This window comes from Hyla sarda, chromosome 3, assembly GCF_029499605.1.
Source record: "Hyla sarda isolate aHylSar1 chromosome 3, aHylSar1.hap1, whole genome shotgun sequence".
Taxonomy (NCBI): Eukaryota; Metazoa; Chordata; class Amphibia; order Anura; family Hylidae; genus Hyla; species Hyla sarda.
In genome coordinates, this window is record NC_079191.1 from 44,650,640 (window position 1) to 44,674,291 (window position 23,652).

The window sequence follows — 23,652 nt, forward strand, 5'->3', positions numbered from 1 at the left end:
AATGTGAGGGGTATGGGGCAGATGTTGTAGCCCAGGGGCAGATGGTATTAACCCCTAAATGTTAGTGAGGCCAGGGCGTGGTTTTACTGATAACCACCCGAACGGTAGCACTGCTAGTCCTAGTTAGGCAGGGCAAATAAGAGTCCAAGGCCAGGTCAGGGTTAATGGTAGCTTTACTGAGGTAGACAGATGGTATAGTCTTTACAGCTAGGCCAGAGAGGTGACCAGTAACACAGGGGACCTTGCAGCTTGTTGGGACTTGCAGTGACTTGAAAGACTTTAGGACAGCCACACTGACTATAATAGACTTGACTTGACTAAAGATAGTGACAGCAGACAGAGATGACTTGACTTACTGACTTGTGGCTGTAATTTAGGCTTGAGGCCTCCAGATGTGCTGGACACTGGCTCTGAGACGTCTGGACTGAACTTGACCTCAGGATCTAAGAGAGAGATTGTAGTACCTCCCCCTCTTATAAAGGGGGGCTGAGCAAGGAGCCTATGGGTCAAGCTGCAGATCAACTGGTTAGCTGGTGCTCTCTGGGTAACAAAACATGTGAATTGAACATGTGACAACAGTATCATGTGATTAACCCAAAGGTCCTCAAAAGTCCTTTATACATAATATATATAACACTATGGGGGAGACGCTGCAGGAGAGCCCCTAGGACACAGAGGGACTCAACCTGTCAGGGCCTAAGTACTGTACGGGACCATATCCCGAACAGGGACATCACAATTGCAAAATCAGCAGAAATGTGTGAACCAAAAGGCGCAAAATGGCGCAAATAAATCCTGCTTGCACCTTTTCTAGACCCAAAAAACAGTCTAAAGCCAACGATAAATGTCAGGGGTACTCCTCCTCTAGACATCTTATCTCAAATCCAGACGATAGGGGATAAGATAAGATGTCTGATCGCAGGGGGCCCACCGCTGGGACAACCCGCTATCTCTGTGCAACACCTAGCATTCTAAACAGTATGTTTAGAAGGCTAGGTTTGGGCGACCACAGCCCCCTTTCATTCATGTCTATGGAAGGGGGGCGTGACGGCTTTGCTCAAGCGACATGCCCCCTCTTATAGACATGAATGGAAAGGGCGCTGCGTCATGTAATGACCATGGCCGTTCAAACGCCAGGGTGCAAGCACGGAGATTGCAGGGGGTCCCAGCGGCCAGACCTCCCATGACCAGACATCGTATCCCCTATCCTTTGATTAGGGGATAAGATGTCTAGGGGTGGAGTACCCCATTAAGTCCCACACAGGGCTGTTATACTTTGAACTTATCATTTGTAAAAAGTCGCACATTTTAGGAGCAAAAAGGGGTTAAAAAGGCACCATATCTAAATAAAAAGTGTGCACTAAAACCCTAGTTATCACATACCCTGCACGATATAGTACATTTGGTGTTCATACACATTTTTCACCACGCCATTGGGGAAGTTATCATTGGTTTTACCCTGGTTTTGTGGAGTACTGTACATTTGTCTCACAGTTTGTCTCAGATGCAGTTTTGAGACTTTTCATTATGACTTTTGCTTTAGAAGGTTTTTCCAGAAGAAAATACCAAGTCATGATTTCAGTTAATATGCCGCAGTGGTCAGGAATTCATCATATGTGACTTTTTGGCTTGTCGCATCTTTTGTCACAACAGCCCTAAATTAGGCGCAAATCTACACCAGCCCTGACTTGGCTTACAAAACTGGTTGTGGACAGCATTATTAAAATGTCGCACATTTTGTTGCACGGAATAAAAAGTTGCTCAAAAAGTCACAGAGGGGAACCATACAAAGTGGAGTACTGAAGTAAGAAATGTGATCAGCACCAGATTTATCACTTGCCCTGCACCATGTAATGAATCTGGCGCAGGTACACAGTTTCCACCACATGAATTAATGGGGTAAAATTATGTTCACCTACATCACTCTTGATGAATAACCCCCCCCCCCCCCCCCATGTCTCCAAGGGGTACTTTCTTTGTCCTCATGCTGGGCTTTATCTTTTCAGCAAAGTGAATGATCATTGTGTTGAGAATTTTCAGTAGTGGGAACACAACTTAGACAATCCTAAGATACATTATAAAATATACTGACTGGCCATAGCATTAAAACTACTGAAAAAGAGAACATTGATTATGACAATGGCTCCTGTTTAGGGGTAGAATGTATTATGCACGTGTAAGGACCTGGGTGACTGACAAGACGACCGGGTCAAAACATCTCCAAAACAGCAAGTACTGTGGTATGTTTCTAGTGGGTAGTGGTTCTCATTGGGGCGAATCAGGAGCAAAGTCTAGACTGCCTGGTCCAATCTTAAAAGGAAAAAAATTCCTGGCTATGATAAAAAGGTGTGAGTACACTCAGGACCTTCTGTATAGCTACAAATTGGTCACAGTGCCCATGCTGATCCCTGTGTGGTAGGCTATAATGAGGTGCAGCAAACAGACAGAAAATCACTCGTTACGCCAGGGAAGTGTTAACCACCATGCGCCAATGTGCTACAGTTCTCCTGGGCCAGGTGCTGGGCAATAAAGACATGAGAGAAAACCACTGAGGAGTTTAGTGAGAAAAATTGCAGGTAGATGTTATAACCATAGAAATACAGTCTTTCCACAGCAGAGTAGCACAGAGAGTTGCAGAGGTAGTCAGTAGTGAAATGGCTAGTCACACTGGGACTTGTAGTGTACTCCAATTTTTTTGTGACTAGACTTAACTGGACTTAAAAAGGAACCAATTATCAGATTTTTGTTCCCTATATAAACGCTTGGCAAAGCGTTATATAGGGTAAAATCTTTATCCTCACCCTCCCCGGGGGATGCTCCTGCCTGTGGGGATGGTGAGGATATGAACTTTTAAGCTAGTCCCCGCCGGCCCTGCAAGTAGTCCCCAGGGTGGGGAGCTCCTCTTACCTAGTCCTGTTACTTCGGCCAGCAGCGATGCCCACTCCACTTGATTGACAGCCATGTCATCCCTCTGCTCACTGAACAGACGGAGCAGACTGATGACGCGGCCCGTCAATCAAGCCGAGAGGGCGTCGCTGATGGCCGAAGTAACCGGACTAGGTAAGAGGAGCTCCCCTCCCAGGGGACTACTTGCATGGCCGGTGGGGACTAGCTTATAAGTTCATATCCTCACCATCCCCACAGGCAGGAGCGTCCACCAGGGATGGTGGGGATAAAGATTTTACCCTATATAACGTTTTGCCAAGCATTATATAGGGTAAAAGCTGATGATTGGTTCCCTTTTATTACTGAAGACTTTAGACTTTTTATGTAAGATCTTAGACTTTAGATGCTAGACTTTACACTTGAGACAACTGACACTGACTGAAGACTCACTACAGTGCATCCACGGAATTAGATTACTTCCAGGCTTAGACTTTAGACTTTTTGGACCGGAGCTGCCTGAGGCTTTCTACTCGGATTTGTGCTACATGGCCCCTGTTGGAACATTTTATTATTCTCCCTGAAACTTAGGATTTGGACTGTTCCTGGATGACAGAACGCCTGTAGGTAGTGTTATTGCTCACTTGCACAACTTTGATCCACAACTTCTCTTCTCACTCTGTACAGTGCTCCACTAACTGACTTCTCTCCACACTAACCTCTCCTTCAAACTGAACTCCTTCCTGCCTAGACAGGTCACTAAACTCAGGCAGGAAATTCCTATTGGTCACAGCTGATCCCATGACTCCTCTGCAGGTCTCTTAAAGGTACATCAGTCCTAAAAATAACACATTATTGATACATAGACATAATGGCCTGCATTTATCATTGTAGGTAAGTGAAGTATTTTTCTATACCTTTTTTTGTGTGCTTGTAATGTGTAGGAGCACCAAATTTATTAAATGGTCACAGAGAATTTGGTAAATTTTGTGCAGGTCACATTTTCTGAAAATGTACTCTTCACATACACCAAAAAACTAAGCTAAGTCTGAGCTGGTGTAGTTTTAGAGACTTTTCAGTGGCTTGGCGCCTTTTTTGCACCTTTTCACAGAAAAGCGCAATTTATAAAACCCTTCTTTATCATGTGTATTGCCAAAATCAGTGGATTGCAACTCAAAATCAGCAGAAATGTGTGAACCAAAAGGCACAAAAAAGGCGCAAATAAACCCTGCTTGTCTAAAGACAATGATAAATGTCGGCCAATGAACATAAATGAATGATACAAAGGCATAAATAACACAAATCAAGCAAGAATCAATACAATTTTACAAGGCATTTCCCTCCCGGGAGATGTGGGCCGGAACGGACACCTGCAGCAACATCTGCCGGAAGGACAGGTAGTAGTAGCGTGTTCCGTACTGTGACACCACACCTGTCCACCACTGAAACCAGCTTACAGTGAGCATCAGGAATGGACCATGGAGCAGTGGGAAAAGGTGGTCTGACCTCATAAATTGCATTTAATTTGACATCATGTGGACAGCGGGCTGCATGTGCATCACCTGGGGAAGAGATGGTACCAGGATGTACTATAGAAAGAAGACAAGCTGGTGGAGACAGTGTGGTACCCTGGGCAATGTTCTACTGGGAATCTTGGGTCCTGGTATCAAGTGGACAATACCCCCATCTTCCCCTGGCCACACTGCAAAAACTGTTCAGGAATCAGTAATATGAGAAAGAGTAAATTACCCAGATCTGATCAATGATCTGTGCTGGAGGAACATGTCTATTGAGGCAGCACCTCACAACTTACAGGATCTACTGCTAACATCTTGGTGCAGATACCACAGGACACCTTTAGAGGTCTATGGGAAAATCCTAATCCTTCCAATGCTTATCAGCTGCTGTATGCTCCAGAGGAAGTTCTTTTCTTTTTGAATTTATTTTCTGTCTGACCACAGTGCTCTCTGCTGACACCTCTGTGCATGTAAGGAACTGTCTGGAGCAGGATGGGTTTGCTATGGGGATTTCCTCCCTCACTTTGCTACACACAACCCAGAGCAGTTCAGTGTGAGGTGAACTATGATTGGCTAAGGCTGCACACACCCCCCTCAGCACTCCAGACTGCATTTCCTGATTTTAGACTTCTGCCAGGCCAGCAGGAGTCCAAAGTCTGTGCAAGAGATGGGAGGGGGGAGGGGGGGGAATGTGCTCTAGACAAGAAGGGAGACACCTAGTGACAGCTTTTTTAAACACAAAACATAGAAAACTTCATTATTTTCAAACAAAGTACATTAGAAAGATTTTTTATTTATCATAGGGAGTGCAATAGCAAAAATTGGTCTTAATGACAGTGTCCATTTAAAGGAGTACTGCAGCCTAATACAACCGACCACTGGGACCCCCCGGGATCTCCCATATGGGGACCTGGCAGTGCTGCAGCTCTGCGCAGCTAATGCTCATGTCGTCGACCTCACTAAGGGGGCTCGGCTCTGCCCCCTCCATTCAGCTCTATAGGAGAGGCAGGGATGCACGCATGCTGCATCTCCGCCTCTCCCATAGAGATACATGGAGGGGGCAGAGCCGAGACCCTGTAGAGGAAATCGCGAGGGGACACATTGGTCAGACCCCTGCGATCAGACACTTATCCCCTATCCTGCAGATGGGGGATAAGTTGAATTAGTCTGCATTACTCCTTTAACCCTAATGGGACCTGTCTGCAAATCACACAGGTATTTTGGTTGCATAATTTAGTATTAATGCGATTTTCTGTCGCATTACCCATGTCACCATGTAGCCCTTTAACCTTAAGGGAGAACTCGGGTACTAGACATCTTATCCCCTATCCACAGGTTAGGGGATAAGATGTTTGATCGCAGGGTGTCCGACCACCGGGATCCTCGTGGTCTCTGGCCCAGCTTACCGCTGTTCTTAACATTTATGTCTATGGAAGAGACAGAGATACAGCGTTCATGTATCTCCAAATCTCCCATAAAGATATCAGCCACAGCTTTCTGCATGCGCATTATCGGGGTGCTGGGCAGGAGATCCAGCGGGTGGACCCCACGGCCGTGTGGTAGCCTGGGATTGTAGTGTATATGGGGTGTAGCTGTGCGGTAACTAAAGGGTGCTTGTTTAACCCTTATCACTCGTGGCGCCAGGGTGAGGGCTCCTCTGTATGTGCTTGTCCTATCGCCACCCGTCCCAAGAACGATAGGAAGGTATAATAAATGATTGTCCACAACCGGAGGTTTTCAGAAAAGTGTCGGAACCTTTACTGCAGCTTTTATGCAACATTAAACAGGAACATTCTTTGTACAAGAGTCTATTACGATACTGACAGTTGGTTCGGACCTCGTGAGTTCTGAGCTTAGAAAAGGAATAAATGCTGTTCTGCTGGATTTAGGGAATTGAGTTTAGGTCCAGCAGTCACACTAGCTTTAGCGGGGATTGATATCGTAACTCACGATTAGATTCAGGCTGAGGCTGGCAGGCTTCAGGCCTAAGCTTGTCTTTGTAAGTTGCACGGATCCCTTCTCTCTCTCCACTAGTCCGGAACCCAAGAGAGCGAGGATTGGCTTGCAGCTCCCTTATATGGGCAGGGGCTGGCCTTAAGCTCATTGGTCCATACCATCTGTCATTCACTTTACAAGGAATTATGGTCTGACCATGTGACCATGCATGAGACCTCCAAAGGTCCTTCAACACACCTTACTAGAATTAGCATGAGTCATGTGACCTAAGGTCCTGCGACACTATATAGCTAATTAAATATACAATTATTTATGCATGTAAACATCACAGAATTGCATAAGAAAGAGGCGACTAGGGGCTACCCCACCAGGAGGATGCTACTGAAACGAAGTAACTCTGACTTTGGAGACCACTAGAGATGAGCGAACTTACAGTAAATTCGATTTGTCACGAACTTCTCGGCTCGGCAGTTGATGACTTATCCTGCGTAAATTGGCTCAGCCTTCAGGTGCTCCGGTGGGCTGGAAAAGGTGGATACATTCCTAGGAAAGAGTCTCCTAGGACTGTATCCACCTTTTCCAGCCCACGGGAGCACCGGAAAGATGAACTAATTTATGCAGGAAAAGTCATCAACTGCCGAGCCGAGAAGTTCGTGACGAATCGAATTTACTGTAAGTTCGCTCATCTCTAGAGACTACCACACAAGGTACGGTATAAAATACGGTACCGGGACACCACAGCCGCAAAGTACAGATAAATATCAAAACGTATATCTGTACTGAAAAAGAATTTAAAAAAACTAAATCATACACAAAAATACACTATTGAAAGGCACCAAAAACTTCATTTTCCTGACTCTCTGTCACACAACTATTCATTCAGGCAACAGTTGCATGTCTAATGTCATAGTATAGTCCAGTGTTTCCCAATCAGGGTACCTCCAGCTGTTGCAAAACTACAATTCCCAGCCTTCGGCTGTCCGGGCATGCTGGGAGTTGTAGTTTTGCAACAGCTGGAGGCACCCTGGTTGGAAAACACTGGTATAGTCAAAGCCTCAGTGTTTATTTGGTGACAAGTTCATTGATACAACAGTTTTGCAACAGCTGGAGGCACCCTGGTTGGAAAACACTGGTATAGTCAAAGCCTCAGTGTTTATTTGGTGACAAGTTCATTGATACATCTTCTGTACTATACTATATTCTATACTACTATACTATATTCTACAACTACGAATTAATTAATAGATTTGTTTAAAATATAGCATGCGGTTTTATAGAAGAATTGGCTTTCGAAAACAACAATATAAAAAATAAAAATAAAAACACGTTAAAATGTAATTATAAAAAGGGCCACTAGAGGTGCTGATGAGCAGGTTTTAGATTTTTTATTTCAAGTGAATGGAAACAGAAACTCCTGTTAATGTTATCTCGTGTAGGAGGATCCAGAGCAGCAGATATATAAGGAGGCAGATACTTTTTGGGAAAGTAGACCCAAAACACAGTATTCCAAGATGATGTCCCTGTGTTTTCTCCCCATCATGGTGATGCTGAAGGTTGTCCGGAATAACATGACCTTCCTGCTGGAATGTATGAAGATGCTTTCATCCTGGTGCTGGCTGGAGGTTTTTGGGGCAAAGAAAGTTTCTTCTCCGAAAATCAATGCGCCCCAGAAGGACCCCGGCCGGGTTAAGCCCATCAGTGTGAATTACCACTTCACCAGGCAATGCAACTATAAATGCGGCTTCTGCTTCCACACTGCAAAGACTTCTTTTGTGCTACCCGTAGGAGAAGCCAAGAAAGGACTGGCTATGCTAAAAGATGCAGGTGAGTCAGGGGTGGATGGAGAAGACACTGAGATGTGTTTGTGGTGAGCCACGGGGGTGCGATGTAAGGTGTATGGGGCAGATGTTGTAGCCCAGGGGCAGATGGTGTTAAACCCTAAATGTTCGTGACGCCAGGGTGTGGTTTGCCTATGTAATCACTCGAAGGTAGCTTCGCTAGTCCTAGTTACACAGGGCAAATAAAAGTCCAAGGCCAGATCAGTGTTAACAGTAGCTTTACTCAGGTAGACAGATGGTACAGTCTTTACAGCTAGGCCAGAATCCCAGAGAGGTGACCAGTAACACAGGGGACCTCGCAGCTTTCTGGGACTTGCAGTGACTTGACAGACTTTAGCGCAGCCACGCTGACTATAATAGACTTGACTTGACTAAATAATGACAGCAGACAGAGATGACTTGACTTACCTGCATGTGGCTGTCGGTTAGGCTTGAGACCTCCAGATGTGCTGGACACTGGCTCTGAGACGTCTGGACGGAACTTGAGCTCAGCAGAGAATGAATCACAAGAGCAAAAGAGAGCAGATTGCACCTACTCCCTTCCTTATAAAAGGGGGGCTGAGCAAGGAGCCCATAGGTCAAGCTGCAGATCACCTGGTTAGCTGGTGCTCTCTGGGTAGCAAAACGTGACTTGAACATGTGACAACAGTATCATGTGATTAACTCAAAGGTCCTCAAAGGTCCTTTATGCATAATACACATAACACTATGGGGGAGACGCTGCAGGAAGGCCCCTAGGACACAGAGGGACGCAACCTGACAGGGCCTAAGTACTGTACGGGACTATATCCCGTACTGGGACATCACATGTTCCTCACATGTATTTACTTACTTCAATGATGATACATAATATTAGGACGCAGAGACATCTCTTCTTGCATCAAAGCAAATTGTGAAAATGGGTTATGGTGGGGTCAGCTGAAGCCGATATTCTGGGGTCATCTTTGGCTGACGCATTGTTATGGGGTCATTTTTGGGTGGCGCACCATTAGGCAGGGGTCAAGTCCAGGGGAAAAAAGGTTCAGGAACTCACCCATGATTTCCACTCAAGGGCTAGTCCTGCAGAACTCCTGCTAATAGAAATGGTGTTCCTGTTGTGTAAAAAGTGCAGGAACTCAGTTCCCACATGTTCCTGCAGGACTTGATCCCTGAGTAAAGGGTCATCTTTGGCTGAGGAACTGTTATGGGGTCATCTTTGGCTAATGCACTAGTATAGGGTCATCTTTGGCTGATGTATTGTTATGGGACAAGCTTTAGCTGAGGCACTGTTATAGGGTCATGTTTGGCTGATGCATTCTTATGGGGTCATTTTTTGACCAGTATGGGGTCATCTTTGGCCGAGGAACTGTTGTGGGGTCATCTTTGGCTGAGGAACGGTTTTGGGGTCATCTTTGGCTGAGGAACTGTTATGGGATGATCTTTGGCTCATGCAGTGGTATGGGGCCAGCTTTAGCCTAGGCTCTGGTTTAAGGTCATGTTTGGCAAATTCATTCTTATTGGGGTTATTACTTATGCATTTTTATGGGGTTATTACTGGCTGAGGCACTGTTATGGGGACATCTATAGCAAAGAAACTGTTATGGGGTCATCTTTGGCTGAGGAACTGTTATCTGTCATCTTCAGCTGATGCACTGTTGTAGTGTCATCTTTATCCAAGCAACTGTTATGGGTTCTTATTCAGCTGACGCACTTATGGGGTCTTCTTGGTAGCATTTTTTGTAGGGTGATGGCATTCTTCAAGAAACTAACAAATGTAGTTGCTCTTGTATCAGATAACATATATAGCATTGTTATAGGGGCGTCATTGTCCTATGTAGGTATGAGGACATCTTTTGACATTGTATAGAGAGTATTTGGCTTAAGATGGGTTTAATTTGGCTAGCTCCCTGTTATGGTGTAGCTTTTGACTGACATTTTGTTTGTTTAGTCTTCTATGGCTGATTCTCTGTTATCTTTGGCTGGCTCTATTATGGGATAATCTTTGGCTGATGCCCTGTTACAGGGTAACTTTGGCTGACACTTTGTTTTGTGGCCTCCTCTGGCTGACACCCTTTCATCTTTGACTTGTGCGATGTAAGGGTGTTTTTACTCGTACAGTATCCTGTGCATATTTGATGCTGCAGAATTGAAGCTGCAGATTATATGCTGCAGATTTTAATGTAAACCAATTGACCAAACACAGCATCAAATATGGGCAGAATACTGTACGTGCGAATACACCCTTAGGGTTTTGCTTCCTTATTTATTTTGCTACCCATTAAAGGGGTACTCCACTGCTAGACATGTTATGCCCTATCCAAAGGATAGGGGATATCATGCCTGATCGCAGGGGTCCGGCCACTGGGAACCCCCGCAATCTCTATCCCGGCACCCCAGTCATCCAGAGCACTGAGTAAACTCCGCTCCTTGCTGGACGACTGGTGAACACAGCTGCCATGTCCCCTCCATTAATGTCTGTGGTAGAAGGCGTGACATCTGTGTACTAGCCGTCACGCCCCCTTCCATAGACATGAATGGAGGGGGCGTGGTGTGACGTCACGATCACGAAAGCCTCAGGCTTCCATGACTGTAACACCCGGAGATCACAGGGGGTACCTGCGGCTGGAAGCCCTCGCGATCAGACATGTTATTTGGATAGGGGATAACATGTGTAGGGGTGGAGTACCCCCTTAAAGTCAAAGTTGGATCTGCAACTGCAAATCCACAGTGGATCTGGTGACATCTATAAAGCATCAGCCAAAGAGAGTATACGGTGGTCCCTCAAGTTACAATATTAATTGGTTCCAGGACGACCATCATATGTTGAAACCATCGTATGTTGAGACCATAACTGTATGGAAACCTGGTAATTGGTTCTGAAGCCACCAAAATGTCATCCAAAAATAGGAAAAAGTGAGGATTAAAGAAAAATAAGTAGATAACTAATATAGAAAAGCAAGTCCTTACATGTAAAGGGAGCTGTAATCACTGTCTATTTCAAAGTTTCCCAACCAGAGTGCCTCCAGCTGTTGCAAAACTACAACTCCCAGCATGCCCGGACAGCCTTTGGCTGTCCGGGCATGCTGGGAGTTGTAGTTTTGGAACAGCTGGAGACAACCTCTTTGGGAAACACTGGTTTATGTAGAGGACAAAAGCTTATTCAGGGTCCTGTACAGTACACGCAATGTCCTACAAAAAGGAAAATGAAGCCGCCCTCACATGATGCCAAAAGGAGCAGGTAACCCTGGCAAAGGTAAAGATAATACCTCCCTGTACTGTAGGGGGCGCAACCAGACACCAGTCAGTGCATGCACTTTAGGAATACACGGGTTTTACCAGTGAAATAAATATCCATTCTGATTGGTCGGTTCTTCCAGCCATTGACACGTTTCACAGATTCCATAGCATTGTATGTTGAGTCTGGTTTCAAGTTACAATGGTCCAGAAAAGACCATTGTATGTTGACACTATTGTACGTTGAGGCCATTGTAAGTTGAGGGATCACTGTATAACAGTGCCAATTTCGATCGGATAATTTGTTTGGATTGGAAGATTAATTTACAAATTCTGTATTGGTATCTAAATCGCTGTTCATTCTCCTTTCTAGGTATGCAGAAAATAAACTTTTCGGGAGGTGAACCATTTATGCAGGACAGAGGAAACTTTGTAGGAAAACTGGTCGTGTACTGCAAAAAAGACCTAAAGTTGCCCAGTGTCAGCATTGTGAGCAATGGCAGCCTGATCACCGAGAAATGGTTCAAAAGCTATGGTAAGGGATAGGCACTGCGATGTGTCAATGCCTTTCGTAGGCTGAAGTTTAAAGTAAAAACACTGACTTATCATAAAATTCTATGTGTGTCCCAGGAGAACATCTGGATATCCTAGCCGTGTCTTGTGACAGTTTTAATGAAGATGTCAACAAGCTCATTGGTCGAGGACAAGGCCAGAAAAACCACGTGGAAAAACTGATGAAGATCAGACAGTGGTGCTGCGACTACAACGTGGCCTTCAAGATAAATTCCGTCATCAATAGTTACAACGTGGACGAAGACATGAGAGAAGAAATCACCATGATCAGCCCCATACGCTGGAAGGTAAGATGGCTAATATTAAAGGGGTACTCCAATGGAAAACTTTTTTTTTTTTGTTAATCAACTGGTCCCAGAAAGTTATACAGATTTGTGAAATACTTATTTTACTGATTTTTACCTATTTAAAAATCTTAATCCTTCCAGTAATTATCCGCTTCTGTATGCTCCAGAGGAAGTTGAGTTGTTCTCTTCTGTGACCGCAGTGCTCTCTGCTGACACCTCTGTCCATGTCAGGAACTCTCCAGATTAGGAGCAAATCCCCATAGAAAACATATCCTGCTCCGGACAGTTCCTGAGGACAGAGGTGGCAGCAGAGAGCACTGTGGTCAGACTGGAAACAACTACACAACTTCCTCTGGAGCATACAGCAGCGGTTAAGTACTGGAAGGATTAAGATTTTTAAATAGAAGTAATTTACAAATCTGTTTAAAGGGGTACTCCGGTGCTTAAACATCTTATCCCCTATCCAAAGGATAGGGGATAAGATGCCTGATCGCGGGAGTCCCGCAGCTGGGGACCCCCGGGATCATGCACGCGGCACCCCGTTTGTAATCAGTCGCTCCGGGACTGATTACCGGCGACCGCAGGGCCGGCGGCGTGTGACGTCACGCCTCCGCCCCCGTGTGATGTCACGCTCCGCCCCTCAATGCAAGCCGAGCGAACACGCTCAGGGCACTGATTACAAATGGGGTGCCGCGTGCATGATCCCGGGGGTCCCCAGCTGCGCGACTCCTGCGTTCATGCATCTTATCCCCTATCCTTTGGATAGGGGATAAGATGTTTAAGCACCGGAGTACCCCTTTAACTTTCTGGCACCAGTTGATTAAAAAAAAAATTCCACTGGAGTACCCTTTTAAGCATATTTATTGTCAGTACGAAAGAGATCATGTCATGTCATTTTCATGATTTGTTAGGTGTTCCAGTGTCTTATCATTGATGGGGAGAATTCCGGGGAAGAAGCATTGAGACAGGCTGAAACGTTTGTCATAACCGATGATGAGTTCAAGGGTTTTCTGGATCGACATAAGGACATCAAATGTTTGGTTCCAGAATCCAACCAACAGGTATTTATTCCAACTCTCAACGTTATCTCTCCTATAATATTTCCTATTACATTACAAATTAACCCTCTAATTCCCATAGAGTATATAAAGGAGTTTTCCAAAATGTAAACTTGGATGGTCTGCTTGGGATACATCAATGTTTCTGATGCATTTTTGTAAACAATAACATTATAAACTTTCCTTGAAATGTATCTTTCACCAAACTAAAATTCTGATATATGAATATGTAATTATAAGACACTTTGCTATTTACTTGCTGTTAAAATTCTCAACCTTTATGTGTTTTTAATGTGATAGAAGAAATGGCCACTAGGTGGCTCTGTTCTGTTCCCTGCTGCAAGTCAAACAGTTAGCTTGGTCTCCTCCCAGCCTGGCAGGAGACCAAACTCAGGAAGTGGGTGCGGGGCATGGGGAGGCACAGCTCTCGCAGGCTTCAGTCACGTTGCATGCTGCGGGGGAACGCCCACTTTCTCCTGCCGGGAGCTCACACGATGTGAGCAAGGGGAATGGCACGGAATGGTATGATACAAAGGTTGTAAAAATGTTTTAAAGGGGTACTCCGCTGATCAGCATTGGGAACAAATTGTTTCAAATGCTGGCGACGGCGGGGAGCTCGTGACGTCATAGCCCCACCCCTCATGATGTCACGCCCCACCCCCTCAATGCAAGTCTATGGGAGGGGGCGTGACAGCTGTCACGCCCCCTCCCATAGACTTGCATTGAGGGGTGGGGCATGACATCCTGAGGGGGTGGGGCTATGACGTCACAAGCTCCCGGCGCCGGCTCCAGCGTTTGGAACAGTTTGGTTCAAACACTGTGCAGCAGGGTACCGCTTTAAGGGCAGGAGGGGTGTTAGGAGTAGTTAGGGAACATAATCTGAGTTAGTTTAGGAAATATGGTTTGATGACAGCTCCTCTTTAAAAGCTATTCTATTTATTTACTCTATGTAGCGGATGGATATATTACAAATATATTGTACAATTGTACACTATATATACAATTTTATTGTTTTGACACTTGACACTTTATGTGTAACTAACACATTTCTTTTCTACCCATTGTCTTCTAGATGCGGGATTCATATCTTATTTTGGATGAATATGTAAGTTGACACCATTTTAATGTATATTGTGTAATGAGTTCTTCTTCCTCCATATAACATTGTCTGAGAGAAAAAAAGACTTGTGTCTGATTTGGTCCATTTTGTCAGTAGGGATCTCCATCTATAAGTTGATGACAAAGGATCAGCTGTAATCTGTAAGAGAACTTAGTAGTAAATATTAAATTTCCCTGCAGCGCCACCACAGGGGAAATGAAGCATTACAAAAAAGTTTTTGGGAACTACAATATTTAAAGAGCTGATTGGTCAATATGCCTGTAGTCGGACCCCCCACAAATCAAAGGATAGGTCATGAAAATTAAAAGGATCTTACAGAAAAAATTATAATAATTCAAATGGTGCCAGAAAGTTATAAGGATTTGCAAACTCATATTTAAAAAATCTCAAGCCTTCCAGTTTTTATCAGCTGCTGTATGCTCTGGAGGAAGTTGTGTGGTTCTTTCCAATCCGACACAGTGCTCTCTGCTGCCACCTTTGTCCAAGTCAGAAACTGTCCAGAGCAGGAAAGGGTTGTTTTAAAGCGGTACTCCGCTGCTCAGCGTTTGGAACAAACTGTTCCGAACGCTGGAGCCGGCGCCGGGAGCTTGTGTCGTCAAGCCCCGCCCCATCATGATGTCACATCCCGCCCCCTCAATGCAAGTTTATGGGAGGGGGCGTGACAGCCGTCACGCCCCCAACCATAGACTTGCATTGAGGGGGCGGGGGTTGACGTCATGAGGGCCGGTGCTATGATGTCACGAGTTCCCGGCGCCGGCTCCAGCATTCGGAACAGTTTATTCCAAACACTGAGCAGCGGAGTACCCCTGTAAGCGTTTGCCACTTCCTAAAATGGACAGAGGTGGCAGCAGAGAGCACTGTGTCGGATTGAAAAGACTACATGAATTCCAGGACATACAGTTAATAATAATAATAAAAAAAAAAAAAATATATATATATATATATATATATATATATATCATTTCCCCCTGTAATACCCTTCTAAAGATGTTATATATATTATTATTTTTTTCCAAACCCCCACTGTCTATAAAGCTTTAGAATACCATATTACAGTGTAGATCTAGATATAATCTACATAATAGGCTGAGTACGTTGTATTTTATAACATATACTGATCCCCTGTTGCATCCTGTATAATAATATGGAATTGTATTCACAGTTATGTACCCTGTGAGCTCAAATTTCCCAGCATTCCTTGCTGGCTCATTGTCTGCACAGTGATAATTGGAATGGTGTTTGCATTCTGGAAAGTTCAGACTTTGCACTAGGCACTATACAGAGACCACCTGCATACTCTCAGTATATTCTGGCAGGCTGTGTCTGATGGAAAATGTAAATTTACAGGAGAAGATGGGGGATCAATGTTGTAAAAATAAATCTAATACAGGAAAATAAAACTTGCCCCTCATACACCACAAAAAACTTAAGGGGGTTATCTGGAAACAACCTGCTGAGGCCAGGAAAAAATAGAAAAAAATAAAACTATACTTACCTAGCCCCGATCCCCCAATCTTCTTTCTTTTTCCTTCTTTTGAGACTAACGCCCGTTGCGGGACCTGACACTTAGCCAATCACTGACCGCAGCGGTGTCCCATCTCAGGCCAGTGGTTGGCTGAGTGGGCAGATCTTGGCAGCAGGATGAAGTGGAAGAGATAGGGGGATCCGTCCTCACTTTCTGAACTTCGTCCCAGTCTGTGCTTCATCTTGGATTAAAGGGGTACTCCGGTGAAAACCTTTTTTCTTTTAAATCAACTGGTGGCAGAAAGTTAAACATATTTGAAAATTACTTCTATTAAAAAAATCTTAATCCTTCCTGTATTTATTAGCTGCTGAATACTACAGAGGAAATTCTTTTCTTTTTGGAAAGCTCTCTGATGACATCACGAGCACAGTTCTCTCTGCTGACGTTATTATAATAATAAAAATGTTTTATTTATTGTTGTCCTTAATGGGATTTGAACCCAAGTCCCCAGCACTGCAAGGCAGCAGTGATAACCACTGAGCCACCATGCTGCCCTTAGCATACATCTGCTATGCATGGTTGCTAAAATGGACAGAGATGTCAGCAGAGAGCACTGTGCTCGTGATGTCATCAGTGTTCCAAAAAGAAAGGAATTTCCTATGTAGCATTCAGCAGCTAATAAGTACTGGAAGGATTAAGATTTTTTAATAGAAGTAATTTACAAATATGTTTAACTTTCTGCCACCAGTTGATTTAAAAGAAAAAAGGTTTTCACCGGAGTACCCCTTTAAGATAATGCTACAGCCGGACAGGAGACTATTCTGGATGGTATGGGGACCCCTAGTGTTTTTTTTTCAATAAGCCATGATTTTTATAGGAAATCAAATTTTTATGACATATATAAGAAAAGTAAATGTTTTGCCAGGATATACAACATATAAATAGTTTTTTTGGATTCTGACAGTGCCCATTTAATTCTACCTTTATACTAGATGCGTTTCCTCGACTGCAGAAACGGACGCAAAGATCCGTCCAGGTCGATCTTGGACGTTGGTGTTGAAAACGCGATAATGTTTAGTGGTTTTGACGAGAAGATGTTTTTCAAAAGGGGAGGAAAATATGTGTGGAGCAAGGCCGATCTGAGACTGGACTGGTGACCAACGCTCAGATAAACAACAAGGAGTGGCTTTACTATAGGACGCAGACTACTACTACACTAAGTACTCACCAAACTAGTTACCTAGTACACCCCCAAAACTAGGGTTATACATGTATCATAGGAAAAGATGAGTACCCCCTATAGACTTGGCATGTTCTCTCTAGGGTAACGGACCACAAGTCGAGGCTCAAGGATCTAGGAGACCTGTCCTCCAGCCTTATAGGAAAGGAGACATTCTCCCACGAGCCATGACATCTCCAATTCCTTTACTGAAGTGAATCTACCGATGAAGCATGATGGCCAAGAAGATCAATGGCAGTGAACCTCAGGGATTCTGCCCCTCAAAGTGAAGTTTGTATCTGATGGATACAATGAGAAGATGTTACTATACAAGACAATAATTTAGCATTAATGTACTTTATGATTTTTGTTTACATAGTAAAGCAGTATTCATCTCAGACCCCCAACCCCCCCCCCCCCCCCCCATTACTGCCCTATTGCCATGGAGGGTCTATAAAATGCCTGAAGTAATTTATTTCTGGGATCAACTTCTTCTTGTAGCAACCAGCAGTAATTTTGTAGAACGCACTTAGGAATGCGCTTAAAGGGGTACTCCACCCCTAGACATCTTATCGCTTATCCAAAGGACAGGGTATAAGATGTCTGATCGCGGGGGTCCGGCCACTGGCACCCCTGTGATCTCTGGCCCGGCACCCCAGTAATCTGCATGCATGGAGCGAACTCTACTCCATACTGGATTACGGGGACCACAGCCATCATACCCTCTCCATATATCTCCCATAGACATTAATGGGGGGAGCATGACGACCACAGCCGGCTTTGGAAAGAGGATAAGTGGGGAGATTTATCAAATACCTGTTCAGAGGAAGTTTCTGAGTTGCCCATAGCAACTAATGAGATCGCTTCTATCATTTTTAACAAGGCATCTGCAAAATTAAAGAAGTGATCTGATTGGTTGCTATGGGCAACTCAGCAATTTTTCCTCTGGTCAGGTTTTGATAAATCTTCCCCAGGGGAGTACTGCTTTAAAAAGTACCTGTCACCAAATGAACTGTTCTCAACTACTTTAGTCTATGTTCCCTAACTACTCCTAACACCCCTCCTGCCCTTAAAAACTATTTCAGAGCTTTAAAAAGCTGTGTGTCTTACCTTTCTTCTTGCTGGCATAGTGCAATTTCCCAGCAGGAGAAAGTGGGCGTTTCCCAGCAGGCATGACATCACTGAAGCCTGCTGGGGGACCACTTCCGCCCTCACATGGTTGCAGTGCTGTGATGAATAGAAGACCTCAGGCTCTGTGCATGTTTCAGCCTGTGTTGCTATCAGTGAGGCTCTCTTTCAGCTATCAGTCTGTGCAGCTTTCTGTGAGAATTTGTGGAACTTTCGCTTTCTGTTCAGCTGTCAATCAAGCTCAGTGCAGAAAAGTACTTCCTGAGTTTGGACTCCTGCCAGGCCAGGAGGAGACCAAACTCACTGTATTAATTGTAGCAGGGAACAGAAAAGAGCCACCTAGTGATCGTTTATTATATTACATTTTAAAAATATTTATGTTGATAATTTTAAAAGCAAGTGAATGGAGAAGTGTCTGCTAATTACACAAGGAACATTATATTAAAAGTTTTATTTGGTGACAGGTACTCTTTAACTATTTCAGCCATGAAAAACTATCTAATGTTTTCATATATATAGATAGCAAAGGTAAATCCCAGCATTCTCATTTTTTTTTTTAAACATCTACATTAACTTTTTGTTGTTTTCAAGTTAATTTTGTTTTACTCTGAGCAGCATAGAAGATAATCTGTTGGCCAAAGGAAACCATCATTAAGCCTTGTTAAGACTTTCTAAGCTTGTGGGAAATAACCGGGGCTGCACAGTACTCTAACACAGTGTTTCCCAACCAAGGTGCCTCCAGCTGTTGCAAAACTACAACTCCCAACATTCCGAAGGCTATCCGACCATGCTGGGAGTTGTAGTGTTGCAACAGCTGGAGGCTCCCTGGTTGGGAAACACTGCCCTATAGTAACACCCCTTGTAATACTTTATTAGGGTACTGTATACGCAGGACTTGTAACTGCCGATTAGAAGCTGTGTTCAACCATTCAGTTTACATTGAGATCTGCAGCAGAAAATCCTGTGTGAGCGGCAGGGGCCATATTCGAATTTCCGATATTTCACGAATATATGGACGAATATTCATTCTTTGTTCGCAAAGTTTGCATATTCGCTATATTTGTTTTTTTCATGCGAAAATTCATAATGAAATTCGCATAGTGAGCATGCGCAATTATATCTTCCACCTAAAAGAAGGGAGGGATCAGTGTCCAGTCTGGAAGTGTCGATATTTGCATATTTGCATAAATTTGCATGAAAAAAAAAATATTCGTCATTATGAATACATCACTATATTCTAAATATTCGCGAAATCGAGAAGTGCCGCTATACGCATTTCGAATATTCGCGCTCAACACTGATAAAATCTGTGTACGTGTGAACAGACCCTTAGAGAATATAGACATTATAGAGTGTGGTCCTCAGCCCAGGACTTCTTCTGTGAGCAGAACTGGGAACGCAGAAGTTCTTAGGCTAGGTTCAGACTACGGAATTTCCGCCTGTAATTCCTCTTTGAAATTGCAGGCGGAAATTCCGCTTGCTAAAATGTATAATGTAGTCAATGGGTTTCCGTTCACAAATTCACACTTCGGAATTTGTGAAGCGGAATTTGTGAACGGAAAATCCGCTTGGAAATTTCCGCCTGAAGAAAACGGTTGCTCATTCTTCAGGCAGAAATCCGCACGGAACACATTGCAGTCTATTGGAGACTGCAGTGTCCGCGCGTGGTCCTAGCGCCGACTTATTCAGTCAGCGCTGGCCGCACTCAGAATCTCCGGGCGGAAATTTTATGCCCGGAGATTCCGTAGTCTGAACCTAGCCTTACTCTACCAGGCCCAGTCCGTGCATGTATTACATTCATTTGAATTGCTGCATGTACTACTACATTCGTCCTGTAGTGGCCACTGCAGGGAAGGTGTATATGCAGAATATAGCTATAATGCAGCATTGGCCATGGGGGGGGGGGGGATTTGGGGGGGGGGGGATTTTCAAAGAGGGGTTCAGTCTGATATATTAAGACGCCAAGGCCCTTGTCTAAATAAAGGCTCATATTCATAAATAAAAGAGTAAACAGAAACTTGCTGATGGTTTTCAAGTATCAACAGGTTATTCTATGCAATGCTGTACAGAGTACTGTAAATATGAACTTATACAGTGATCCCTCAACATACGATGGTAATCCGATCCAAATGGGCCATCGTTTGTTGAAACCATCGTATGTTGAGGGATCCGTGCAATGTAAAGTATAGGACAGTGGTCTACAACCTGCGGACCTCCAGATGTTGCAAAACTACAACACTCAGCATGCCTGGACAGCCGTTGGCTGTCCAGGCATGCTGGGTGTTGTAGTTTTGCCACATCTGGAGGTCCGCAGGTTGTAGACCACTGTTAAGTTATACTCAACTGTCCCCGCCGCTCCGGACCGTCACCGCTTGTCACCGCTGGCCGGGATGTCGCCGTCCATCGCTGTCGCCGCGTCCCCGGCGCTCCAGCAAGGCCTCTGCTTCTCCGGCATCCTAGCTCTCCATTGCCGCCATCATGTCGCTATGCACGCCGCTCCTATTGGATGACGGGACGGCGTGCGCAGCGACGTGATGACGTCGATGGAGAGCGCCGACGATGCAGAGGATCCCGAAGAGGATGCTCCGGAGCCCCGAGGACCGGTAAGAGACATCACCGGAGCTCACGGGGCACCGTAAACGGCTATCCGGTGGCAGCTGAAGCAGTCTGCGCTGCCGGATAGCCGTTTATGCGATGGCCCCGACATACAAAAGCATCGTATGTTGATGCTCTGAGAGGCCATCGTATGTTGAAATTATCGTATGTCGGGGCCATTGTAGGTCGAGGGGTCACTGTATTACAATAAATGGCAGTATAGGAAATGTTATGTATTTGTATATGATGGAAATGAATAGAACAAAAAAGCCTGTTAAGTATTCTGACATTAAGATATAGATGTACATTTTTATGCAGTTGTAACTTATGTGTTATAGGATAATTTAAACAGTCATGCACTTTACTAAGACATATTCATATATTTTTGTAAATGTATTTTGAATTGAAATAAAGTCTTGATGTTCTCACTGTTGCTCTTGTTATTGTTATGGTTATTGCTCTTTTTTAGGCTTTGTGCATTTTATTTTATTTTTTGTAGCAATATTCCTTTGGCCACCAGGGGGTGCAATGATACACTAATAAAGTGGAAAGTCTGAAGAAATCACTTAGGCTCCTTTCACACTGTCCTTGCTTCCTGTCAAGAATGGCCGTTAACCCCTTAAGGATGCAGCCCTTTTTCACCTTAAGGACTGAGCCCTTTTCGCAATTCTGACCACCGTCGCTTTACGAATGAATAACTCGAAAACGCTTTTACCGAATATTCTGATTCTGAGATTTTTTTTCGTGACATATTCTACTTTATTTTGGTGGTAAATTTTCGGCGTTACTTGCATCGTTTTTTTGGTGAAAAATCCCCAAATTTCATGAAAATGTAGCAAATTTTGCATTTTTCTAACTTTAAAGCTCTCTACTTGTAAGGAAAATGGATATTCACAATAATTTTTTTTTCTATTCACAAATACAATATGTCCACTTTATGTTGGCATCATAAAATGGACATATTTTTTCTTTTTGAAAAAAATTGAGGGCTTCAAAGTAGAGCAGCAATTTTCAAAAATGTCATGAAAATTGCTAAATCTGAAGGGACAGATGTTACAGAACTACAACTCCCAGCATGCTTGGGCAGTCAAGGCATGCTGAGAGTTGTAGTTTGGCAACATCTGGAGGGCTATCATTTGGGCACCACTGTAACAGTGGTCTCCAAACTGTGACCCTCCAGATGTTGCAAAACTACAACTCCCAGCATGCCTTTGGCTGTCTGGGCATGCTGGGAGTTGCAGTTCTGCCTTCCTAGTGGTTGCCACAGTAAATATCACTTTACTTTCACTTTCATTTCTACCCCCCCCCCCCCCCCACACCACCACCACCACCACCGTCGTTCCCTACCTGTGCCTGTCTCCAGCAACGATCGGGGGTCCCCAGGCATCTTCTCCTCCAGGTACCGGCCTCCATCTTCTCCCCACGTCCCCCACGACATTCAGGGGTTGGCAGAACGGGGGTTGCCACTGTCCTGAACTGCCATTGGTCAGAATCAGCTCTGACCAATGGCAGGGGATAGGAGATTGCAGCACTGCGACCTCCCTCCTAGCCCTCAGGATGATCGGGGCTGTCCCTGACAGCTCTGATCATCCCTATTTTCCGGGTGATCGGGTCACCAGAGACCCGATCAGCCCGGAATAGCAGAAAATCACATGTCTGATTTGACATGCGATTTTCTGCGATCGCCGACATGGGGGGGTCTCAGGACCCCCCTGGGCGATATGCCAGGATGCCTGCTGAATGATTTCAGCAGGCATCCCTGTCCGTTCCCCAACCGGGACCGGAAATCCCACGGGCGTATGCATACACCCCACGTCCTTAAGGACTCGGGATGCAGGGCGTATGCATACGACCTGCGTCCTGAAGAGGTTAAAGTCTCTTGTTTTTTTTTTTTTTGTTACTTTAATGCCCGTTCTTGTGACAGGGCACAACGGGCAACAACGGGTCGCGATGGCTTCCATTTACTATTATGCTTTTTGACAGGAATAACAGGAGAAAAAGATGGTGCAAGCAGTATTTTTTTCTCCCGCTATTCTCCCCGGCTCCCCGCATGGATGTTGCACTGCCGTGTCCTAACGGCAGTGTGAAAGAAGCTTTAGAATGTTTCTGGTTTAGTATCTTTACACAGTGGTGCACCGATGGGGGGGGGGGGGGGGGGTCAGAAAGGTCCAAATTTTTTTCATTTCTTCTGGCTTCACAACACTTTTAACTGTGAGTGTATCCTAATGGCTTACAGCAGTGGGCTCAGATAATGTTACAGCTACCTGTCATTTAGGGGGCAAACTACCTATAAGAACTCCTGTCTACAGTCAAGTTCAACTTCAAAGGGAACAAACTACCTAGAGGGTGGTCCTACCCAAAGTGGTGCAAACAACCTACATGGGGGATCCTATCTAAAGGGGACAGACTACCTACTGGGGAAAACCAGATATATGGGGTCCTACCTACAAGGAGGCAAACTACAGGGAATACTACCTACAAGGGACATATTAACTATAGTGAGTCCTATCAAAAGAGCAGTCCTATCTAAAAGGGACAAACTACCTGCAAGGGGAAAATCTTCAGGGGGTCTTTCTAAAAGGGGAAAGCAACCTACAAGGGCAAACCACCTATAGGGGGTCCTATCTACAGGGGGTCCTACTTACAATGAGGCAAACTACTTACCGGGGGGTGCTACTCAAAGGCGCAAACTACCTAATGGGGCTAACGTACTTACATTGTGCAAACTACCTAAAAGGGGTACTGCCTACAAGGAGGCAAACTACCTAAAGGGGGTACTACCTAAAAGGGTAAACTACCT

General features: G+C 44.6%; 2 protein-coding genes across 5 annotated transcripts in view; one reads left to right on the top strand and one right to left on the bottom strand.

Moving 5' to 3' along the window:
* Window positions 1-23,652, bottom strand: part of CMPK2 (cytidine/uridine monophosphate kinase 2) — a 47,836-nt gene that overhangs the window by 13,990 nt on the left and 10,194 nt on the right. The window contains exon 1 of one of the 3 annotated variants that reach the window (XM_056564121.1): window positions 22,200-22,312. The exons of 1 other annotated variant lie outside the window; for it this stretch is intronic. The gene's annotated coding sequence lies outside the window, so the exon portion shown is untranslated. Of the gene's footprint in view, window positions 1-18,239; window positions 20,144-22,199; window positions 22,313-23,652 lie in introns of those variants that run through there. One more of the 3 variants, XM_056564122.1, reaches the window with a different exon arrangement.
* RSAD2 (radical S-adenosyl methionine domain containing 2) lies at window positions 7,462-17,924 on the top strand. Of its 2 annotated transcripts, none has more exons than XM_056564127.1 (6): window positions 7,462-8,180; window positions 11,781-11,942; window positions 12,038-12,267; window positions 13,179-13,328; window positions 14,398-14,430; window positions 17,234-17,924. In XM_056564127.1, exons 1-6 carry the CDS (start codon window positions 7,868-7,870, stop codon window positions 17,345-17,347), a joined length of 1,002 nt encoding a protein of 333 aa, XP_056420102.1. In that variant the 5' UTR covers window positions 7,462-7,867; the 3' UTR covers window positions 17,348-17,924. The 2 variants fall into 2 exon arrangements, with proteins under 2 accessions (XP_056420102.1, XP_056420101.1); XM_056564126.1 differs by lacking the exon at window positions 17,234-17,924 and adding an exon at window positions 16,903-17,132.